This window comes from Camellia sinensis, chromosome 14, assembly GCF_055761805.1.
Source record: "Camellia sinensis isolate YWXY chromosome 14, ASM5576180v1, whole genome shotgun sequence".
NCBI lineage: Eukaryota > Viridiplantae > Streptophyta > Magnoliopsida > Ericales > Theaceae > Camellia > Camellia sinensis.
The window spans coordinates 41,905,407-41,915,249 of record NC_138974.1 but is presented as its reverse complement, the minus strand read 5'-3'; the positions used below and the strand labels follow the sequence as shown (position 1 = coordinate 41,915,249).

Genomic DNA, 9,843 nt, shown 5'->3' with positions numbered 1-9,843 from the left:
CTAGAATTCAGGCCAAGAACAGCAATAAAGGGCCAAGTTTTGGCCGACTTCGTCGCAGAACTCACACCTGAAGCCATCGCACCTCAGGCTCCGTCGAGCCGAGATGAGCATCACCCCGACAAACAAAAAGAAACCCAGTCAAAGACAAAACAGCAAGAGAAAGAAAGGCTCAGACCATGCAGCATCTACATCGGCGATTCGTTCAGACTATATGTCGATGGAAGTTCAAACCGCCAGGGAGCAGGAGCAGGAGTACTGCTGATATCTCCAGATGGAGAGATTGTAGAACAATCCATCCGACTGGGGTTCAAAGCCTCCAATAACGAAGCAGAATACGAGGCATTAATTGCAGGACTAAAGCTAGCAGCAGCAGCAGAGGCAGACGAGGTAATTGTTTTTTGTGATTCGCAATTAATTGTTAACCAGTCAACAGGAGAATTTGCAGCCAGAGACGAAAGAATGTCGGCATATGCAAAGGAAGTCATCCGACTGGCGGCCCTATTTCAGAACTGCAGATTACTCCAAGTCAGCCGAGATGACAACACCCATGCCGACGCATTAGCCAACCTGGCCAGTTCAATTCAAACTGGAAAAACAAGGACAATTATGATCGACTACATGTCGGCCCCGAGTATAGATAAACAGAGCACCGAACAAGAAACAATGTGCGTGGGCCTTGGACCAAGCTGGATGGACGCAATCATTGCGTTCCTAAAAGAAGGGAAGCTGCCAGAAGACCACAAAGAAGCACATAAAATTAGGCTGAAATCCGTCAGATTCAGCCTAACAGCGGAAGGCCATCTTTACAGGAGGTCCTTCACTGGACCACTTTTAAGGTGCGTACACCCTTTGCAGGTTGAAGATTTTCTTTATGAGATCCATGAAGGAATTTGTGGAAGCCATGCCGGGGGCAGATCGTTAGCCCATAGGGCCATTACCCAGGGGTATTGGTGGCCCTATATGCAAAAGTGTGTGGGTAAAAATCTGACCACACTGCCCGTTTAGTGATCAGCAGCTAAGCACCGGCAGAATAGATGGCTCCAGCAACCTGTAACAGAAAAGAAAAGCTCCGGCGGTGGTTCTTCCACCCGGGGGCACTCCGACGATCAAGTCAGTATGATTCTCAAGGATAATCAAGTATTAAGCTGAATACTCAAAGTATGAATTACATACCTTAGACCCACGGGGGTGCCTTTCTTTTATAATGTACTCAATCCAAGTCCAACTAGAAGTATGACTTCTATGAACTCCAATCTTAGTGCTTACTCTGGACTCTTTAAGAGATAGAGATAAACTCCCTAAGAGCTTTATCCTTATCTTAACTAAGTCCCCTCTTTGCCTTAGGACTCTTGTCCCTTATCTTCGGACTCCGACATCTTCGGAGATGACCTCGGCTTCTCCGAGATTACCTCGGCTTCTCCGAGATTACCTCGGCTTAACTACCAGGGCACGTGGCACCTCGGCTGACACGTCGGCGTCACCATGCCACGTGTTGGTATTCAAAAAATATGTCCCCACAAAAAGGATGCCGAAGCCTATGTAAAGAGATGTGAGCAATGTCAAAGGTTTGCACCTTTGATACATCAGCCAGCTGCCGACCTAAACCCAGTATCCAGCCCCTGGCCGTTTGCCCAATGGGGCATGGATCTGGTGGGACAACTTCCCCAGGCAACTGGGCAAAGAAAATATTTACTGGTAGCAACGGACTACTTCACAAAATGGATAGAGGCAGAACCTCTTGCCAAAATCCGAGATGTGGATGTCAAGAATTTTATTTGGCGAAACATAATCACCAGATTTGGGATTCCAAGAGCAATAGTTGCCGACAACGGAACACAGTTCGACAGCAAACTTATCAAAAACTTCTGTGCGAAATTCAAGATCAAAAACTATTTCTCAACTCCAAGTTTTCCTCAAAGTAATGGGCAAGCAGAGGCGTCCAACAAAGTAATTCTGGATGGGATAAAGAAGAGGCTCCAAGCAGCAAAGGGAAAGTGGGTAGACGAGCTGCCCAACGTACTTTGGGCATATCGGACCACGCCGAGAAGATCAACGGGAGAATCCCCTTTTGCCATGGCCTATGGCACAGAAGCAGTCATCCCATTGGAGATCGGCATCCCAGGGATCAGAACCCAGGGAGTAGAGAATGGCACCAATGACATACTCTTAGCCCGAGACCTGGATCTACTGGAAGAACGAAGAGAGAAGGCTGCAATTCAGCTTGCAGTATACCAGCAACAGCTTGCCAGAGCTTACAACAAGAAGGTTAATCCAAGGGATTTTCAAGTTGGCGACTTAGTCCTAAGAAAAGTCGTCGGAAACAAGAAGGATCCCAGGGAAGGCAAGCTTGGCCCGAACTGGGAAGGACCCTACAGAGTTACTTCAGTATTGGGCAATGGAGCATATCGGCTTGAAGACAATGAGGGCAAAGCACTACCCAGACCTTGGAATACTTGTAACTTGAAATTCTTCTATCATTAGATAAACATCATTGTTTGGCCGATATTATCAATAAAGTCTTTTCAGAATTCTCTCAACACGTATGATTAATGGTTATTGAAGACATATCAAACTCAGGCAAACTAAGCCGATGTTATCCCTTGATCCACTTGTTGAAATTTGTAGCAATTTACAAGTTGGAATCAAGCTGATTCCTTATCTTCACTTGTTGAAATTTGTAGCAATTTACAAGTTGAAGTTAAGCCGATATAATTCCTTGATCCACTTGTTGAAATTTGTAGCAATTTACAAGTTGGAATCAAGCTGATTCCTTATCTTCACTTGTTGAAATTTGTAGCAATTTACAAGTTGAAGTTAAGCCGATATAATTCCTTGATCCACTTGTTGAAATTTGTAGCAATTTACAAGTTGGAATCAAGCTGATTCCTTATCTTCACTTGTTGAAATTTGTAGCAATTTACAAGTTGAAGTTAAGCCGATATAATTCCTTGATCCACTTGTTGAAATTTGTAGCAATTTACAAGTTGGAATCAAGCTGATTCCTTATCTTCACTTGTTGAAATTTGTAGCAATTTACAAGTTGAAGTTAAGCCGATATAATTCCTTGATCCACTTGTTGAAATTTGTAGCAATTTACAAGTTGGAATCAAGCTGATTCCTTATCTTCACTTGTTGAAATTTGTAGCAATTTACAAGTTGAAGTTAAGCCGATATAATTCCTTGATCCACTTGTTGAAATTTGTAGCAATTTACAAGTTGGAATCAAGCTGATTCCTTATCTTCACTTGTTGAAATTTGTAGCAATTTACAAGTTGAAGTTAAGCCGAGATTATTCCTTAATTCACTTGTTGAAATTTGTAGCAATTTACAAGTTGGAATTAAGCTGATTCCTTATCTTCACTTGTTGAAATTTGTAGCAATTTACAAGTTGGAGTTAAGCCGAGATTATTGGTTCTCTTCACTTGTTGAAATTTGTAGCAATTTACAAGTCGAAGTAAAGCCGAGGTTATTGCTAAACACTTATAGCAATATATGGGTTGTCTGAACCCTAGAGAAGATGCTTAACACTTGTTGAAAGTTGTAGCCATTTACAAGGTTATGTTAAGCCGACGTATGATCACCCGCTGAGGTATACAGGAAATTAACGGGTCGATGCAAAGGTTAAGTATATTATTTAAACACTTGTTGAAATTTGTAGCAATTTACAAGTAGGGTAGAACGAAATCATTGTTTAAATACTTATTGAAAACTTAAAAGATGGCAAAAGTATACATTGAGTAGTATATGTTTAGTTCTTGACAGAATTTATACAAGGTTTGCAGGTCAGTATCTCGCCGAAGTAAAAGCCTTGCAGTTATACCCAGGGTATGTAGCCCCGAGAAGATTGCACAAAGAAAGCATGCAAAAATTTCTAAGTATAGAACTATGCAAAAGCAAGCAACAGAACATCACAAGATCAAAAATATCCATTGCAAGAACAGTTGCAATTACATACTGAAAAAGGCACATTGGCCATAAGAAGGAATGTACATTGTTCAGGAATTAAAAGAAAAAACAAAGACCAAAATCCAGAAAAGAAAGAAGGGAAAATCAAGACTCTGGAACATCAGCAGCAGCAGAAACTGGAACCTCGGATGATTCAGCTGGAATATCCTCGGCCACCTTCTCCGCTCGTATTTCGGCATCTATCTCTGCTAAAGTTGTGTCAAGACTTCTGTCAGTCAGAAGAAGGTCAGATGATGGACACCCCTGAACAGGTTCCCTGGGCACTTCCTCAGCCTCATCACCCACTTCATCTTGAGTTAAGTCTAAAATTTGCTCAGCTGGAAAGGACTTGGCCTCAGTAGCGCCCCTGGGTTTTCTCACCAAGGCTTCACCTTCATCTTTCTCTTCGTCTTCACCCTCAGCTTCTACCTCGGTCTCTGATTCATCCTCAGCTTGACTTGGAGGAAGAAATGGTAGAAGATTAGCATCAACTTGGCGCAATGGTGAGTCAGCAGGGAGATCAAGCTTCTTTATCAGAGACATCCAACCAAGGGAAAATCCCCTGTTGCATGCCTGCCTGACTTGAAGTTTGTATTCTTCTGCAACGTCGGCCATGCCTTGAGCATAGGCCTTTTCATCGGCCTCCTTGACTTCGGCCTCCTTGGTGGCCAGAGCTTGTTGAAGTTCTTTTTGCGCTTGGACCTTCTGAGCCTCGGCCTCCCTTTTCTCGGCTTCAGCTACTTTTTTAACGGCCTCAGCAGCTTCGGCCTTTTCAAGAGCTAAGGTTTGGTTCTTCGTTGCAGCCTCGGCTTGATCTTCTAGTTTTTTCATTTTTACTTCAAGGGCCCTTAATTCTCTCTTCATTGAAGTTGCTTCCCTCTTCATATCAACCAATCTTTGACGATTCTCAAAGGATTGCATTGAAAATGAATGGGCATGTTGGATAGCCTGAATGAAAACAAGAGTATCAGAAAGTGTTCTCAGAAAGAAACAGAAGGAAAAAACACAAAAACAAATAGAAATACTTACTTGGGCAGAGTGTTGGAGCATCAGAGCGTAATTTTCATACTCACTGAACTTGGCATTTCGCTCCAAATCATTCGGTAGAAGAAGAGCGGTACTAAGGGCGACAGCAACGTTGATATCATCAGTACTTTCACTAGCCATGATAGGCCTGTCCTCTAGAGATAGATCAGGGGCCCATGGGACGTCGGGCTTCTTTGAAGCCGAGGTCGTCGCAGACGATGACCTTGGCCTCTTTGTTTGTGTAGATCCTGAGGGTTGGCCCTCAGCAGACCTTTTGGTTGAAGTAGAGGTCGATTTTTTGCTTTCAGCTAGCTTCAAAATCGGCAAAGCATCCTCAGCATCGGCATCTGTAACCTTGGCCTTAGGCTGAGCCTTTTTTACCCTCTTCGGTTTGGGTGGAAGCATTGATTGCGTTGCTGCGGCTTCGGCGTCAGCTGGAATGTCGGCAAGAAGATCTTGGACGACAGGCCTCGGACGAACCATCTCGGCAGTCTTTACTAGCCTTCGTCGGCGTTTACGTTCAGGAATTGGTATTAAGAAGGGGGCCGAAGTTGATGGAAGATCGGCTGGGTCAGATGTGGACTCTTGATCTGTCCGAGATGTAGAAGCAGTTAAGGTTGTGGCTGTTGGTGGAGAGAGACTCTTCTTCCTTTTTCGAGGGACGTCGGGTAAAATGGATCTGTGTGTGGGAACAAAGTTTAATAATACTGGGGCTTTTCGTTTAAGGATTGGAAGACCAAGAAGTGTTCTCAGATCTGGTCCTGGGAAGAAGGATTGACGAAAATTTTTCGGTGGTTGATGAAGATCTGCAAAGAATCAGACGTCAGAAACAACAAAAGTATTTAAGTGTTGAATGAAAACAACTAAGTGTTGACTCAGGGCTCTTACTCTTGCCCTCTGTAAGTGTTCGAGGAAGAGGGTAAAGGTGGACATCTTCATCTGGGCCAAATTCCCAATTTCCAGAGGCAATAAGATAGTCATCTCCAGCCCCCTTGTTGGAGTCTGGAAGGTCGGCTATAATCTTGTACTGAGTGGATCTCGGCTTAAGGTAATATACAAAACCCCTATCCTTCAGATCAAGAGGGCACATGGTATAACAATATTGAAGGTCGGCGAGGGTGATTCTGAGGTTTTCTTGCCTAGCTAAGGCTATAATACCATTAATTATCCTATAGGAATTGATAGTAAGTTGCATGGGGTTTAGCTTATAGAAATAGAGAACTTGACGAAAAAGGGGATCGAGTGGAAGCCGAAGTCCACATTCGATAAAAGCAACTACTGGAAAAGGCATTGTATGGTCTGTAGGCACGATAGTGTCATTATCCCCAGCCAGCTTAAGATGAACGTCGGCTGGGATAGAGAATTCTTGCCTAAAGTATTCAAGACTTGTTGGGGTATTTACCCTGTGCCTCCACATACCCATTGTGTCGGCCTAAATTAAGAGGAATATGTTTCAGAAGACGGGCGTTTTTCAGGTTTCCCTAAAGATTAAGGGTTTTACAGACAAATCCCAAACCTACGAACTATTAAGATAAAGATCGAGGGCACAGATCTGGGGCAGATACAAAAAAGAGAAAACAAAAACGAGGTTTCAGATTCAAGAACAGAGGTATAATTTTCAGAAACAATAGAGGTACAGGAAAAAATCAAGAACAGCGGCGAAAAGAATGATGGAAAAGCATAGAGGTTCAAAATATAGCCACAAAATTCAAGATACAAATAGATCCCAGACCTCGAGTAAGATCAGCAATGGCAACAGACTGGCAATAGCGCATAAAGAGAATGAAAGAAATTAAAGGAAGGGGACTTACCAGGAGAAGTGAAGCCAAGGCAATACTCGTTGAATCCAGAAACCAGTTGCGACAGCAAAAAAGGCTTGCAAGAAATACGGGACTAAGAACAGTTCCAGAGAAGAAATTGAAGCAATGGCAGATTTGAAGAGGAAGAACGAGCTTTCGGAAGAGAAAGAGTAAAGAAGATGAAAAGAAAAAGTGAAGAAAAGATAGAGGCAAAAGAAGTTTTGTCAAAAATTTGAAACGGCGGCAAAAATAGGGCAATTATTGCGCCTAGGGTAACGCACGCGTCAGACGGCGCAGACGAACGAACAGACAGCTTCCAGGCGCGTCACTAACACGCTCAAACAAAGACGAAACACGTGGAAGGAACAGTTAGACATGAATGACAGCTCATGTGCATAGGGGAGTACGACCGAAGCCACGTTCTCCGAAGAGAACACGTCGGCTGAAAGAAGATAATCTTGGCAAAAGCAGTCTTCTTGAGCCATTATTCAGAAAGGAAGTGACAAAAAATTCGGAATAGGTTCCATCACCTCAGAATGCCGAGGTAATAGAACCTAGGGGGCAGTTGTGGGGACATATTTTTTGAATACCAACACGTGGCATGGTGACGCCGACGTGTCAGCCGAGGTGCCACGTGCCCTGGTAGTTAAGCCGAGGTAATCTCGGAGAAGCCGAGGTAATCTCGGAGAAGCCGAGGTCATCTCCGAAGATGTCGGAGTCCGAAGATAAGGGACAAGAGTCCTAAGGCAAAGAGGGGACTTAGTTAAGATAAGGATAAAGCTCTTAGGGAGTTTATCTCTATCTCTTAAAGAGTCCAGAGTAAGCACTAAGATTGGAGTTCATAGAAGTCATACTTCTAGTTGGACTTGGATTGAGTACATTATAAAAGAAAGGCACCCCCGTGGGTCTAAGGTATGTAATTCATACTTTGAGTATTCAGCTTAATACTTGATTATCCTTGAGAATCATACTGACTTGATCGTCGGAGTGCCCCCGGGTGGAAGAACCACCGCCGGAGCTTTTCTTTTCTGTTACAGGTTGCTGGAGCCATCTATTCTGCCGGTGCTTAGCTGCTGATCACTAAACGGGCAGTGTGGTCAGATTTTTACCCACACAGGCGTCACTCCATTATTATGATGTTTTATTTTATTTTTATTTTTTTTAAAATTTCCACGTTACTAGAGCAGAGAGTTATCTGTCATCACCCATATCTTAATACGTGGAAAGTCGCTATATAAGAAAGTGAATGGTGAGATTGGGCAGTGGCTAAGGGTCCCATGAAGAGGCCATAACTTACGGAAGTGAATTAAGCAAATCACAAATGGACCACTTTAAATGATGAACCAAATTCCCGACAAATTATTTTGGTTCCTAAGGCTGGAATATCAAGCCGTTACTCTTTCTCCAACGCCTCTCATATTTAATCCTTCCTCCCAAAAAAAATTATTATTTTTTCAGAATTTCTTTCATCAGAATAATACCACAATAATATTTTTATAAATTACAAAGTGCCTTAATGAGTTCATTTATACAAGTTACTCGACCACAAATGACACGTTATAAAAATAATCCAAACTCCATTACTCACAGAACCAACTATTACAATTAGTGAATTTATTTTTAAATTCTTTTATTTATCTATAAATCTTTTGTGTTTGTAAATTTATTTATTTATTTATTTTTTGAGAATGTAAATTTATTTTTTGTTGTATTTTTCTTCCATGGTTAGGATAGTCAATAATCAAAGGAGAATTACATGCTGGTAAGAGTTAGGGAAAAAATTACAAACATATGGAAGTGCAAATGTGTCTGAGGTGCGGTACAAATGAAATGCTGTAATTTTTTTACCCCAACTCCTATCTGCATGTAATTTCTCCATAATCAAATCTCCAAAGAATTGACACGTCACGCAGCAATGACGTGTACTACGTCTAGATTATATGATATGCATACATCACATCAAATATGTGCTCATTTGGCATGTGGGTTTGGATTAGGTTGGGATTATTTTAGTCACAAAAAGACAAAATAAATTTTTTAACTCTAGGCTAAAAGTTATCATATCCAAACTATAATTATTTTATTTTTTCTCTCACAAAAGTAAAAAAGTTAAAAAACCCATCTTAAACGAGACTATTTTAGCTTCAGGATAAAATAGTCAAAAAATCCAAAAGCTAATTCATTTTCCAAACGAAGCAGTTCTCATTGGAATCTTGATAGAGAACTTTTATTTATTATTATAATGCGATTTAGTTAATTAATGATTTTAAAATACGATGTGTTAAGTGCAGAGCCTTATTACCTTCTAAAAAATAAAACAAAATAAGTGCACCATCACTTGAATAAATGGTACAAGAACAGAAGGGTAATATTATAATTTGACCTAAAGTATAAAAATTGAATATCATGATTGAAAGTAAAGTAAATCAAAATAAAATTTTGTTTTCACCACCCAAATTTTAATTTCCTCAAATGCCCCTTAATGGAGGTTGACATATCAACTTAATATGTTATAATTAAAATTATATGAACAAATCGACATAAAATTATATAACTAATTTGATTATTTTATAGTCCAAAATTTGATTTGAACAACTTTATGTCGAATCAAGATGAGTAATTTAATTAACTGTGGCAACATTTTTATATTTATCTCCCAGGATCCCAACAGGGCTTATTAACGTTCTTTGAATTTTCTCACTTCATTTTTTGGTCTTCATATTATGTTTTCTTCTTCTCCAAGCGACGATGTGAAAGTGATTAATTGGCTTTGAATTTATGAAACAATGGCAAAACACACTCATCATTACTAGAATAGGTTCTTGACACGTGATGCTCGATCAAGAATTGAAAAGATAATCTTGACATTTTAGAAAGAATCAAATGTAGAATCGGACACAAAAAATAAATAAAATAAATAATTTTTTTGAAAAATAAGTTCATAAAGAAATTTTATAAAGTCTTATTCAGACTATTTTGGAAAGATAATTATAATCAGTTTTTTAGTTAAACGTTTCAACTTTTTGTGAATGAGGGAAGTGGGTTATAATCTGGAAACTGAATTATAATCCAC

General features: G+C 40.6%; 1 protein-coding gene across 1 annotated transcript; it reads right to left on the bottom strand.

Annotated features, from left to right (window-relative positions):
• Positions 1-3,902: 3,902 nt before the first annotated feature.
• On the bottom strand, positions 3,903-7,885 carry LOC145807510 (uncharacterized). Its single transcript, XM_082905855.1, has 2 exons — positions 4,975-7,885; positions 3,903-4,893 (listed from the first exon to the last, which is right to left on the bottom strand). The coding sequence occupies exons 1-2, from the start codon at positions 5,452-5,454 to the stop codon at positions 4,051-4,053; spliced, it is 1,323 nt and encodes a 440-aa protein (XP_082761981.1). The 5' UTR covers positions 5,455-7,885; the 3' UTR covers positions 3,903-4,050.
• Between the last annotated feature and the right edge of the window lie 1,958 nt (positions 7,886-9,843).

What these genes read in the sequence shown, in the direction of transcription:
- LOC145807510 (XM_082905855.1), bottom strand. Translation starts at nt 5,454, where the DNA reads ATGGTTCGTCCGAGGCCTGTCGTCCAAGATCTTCTTGCCGACATTCCA. An exon ending in TGCTCCAACACTCTGCCCAA is followed by an intron (nt 4,894 to 4,974) that starts GTAAGTATTTCT and finishes GTTTTCATTCAG; the next exon opens with GCTATCCAACATGCCCATTC.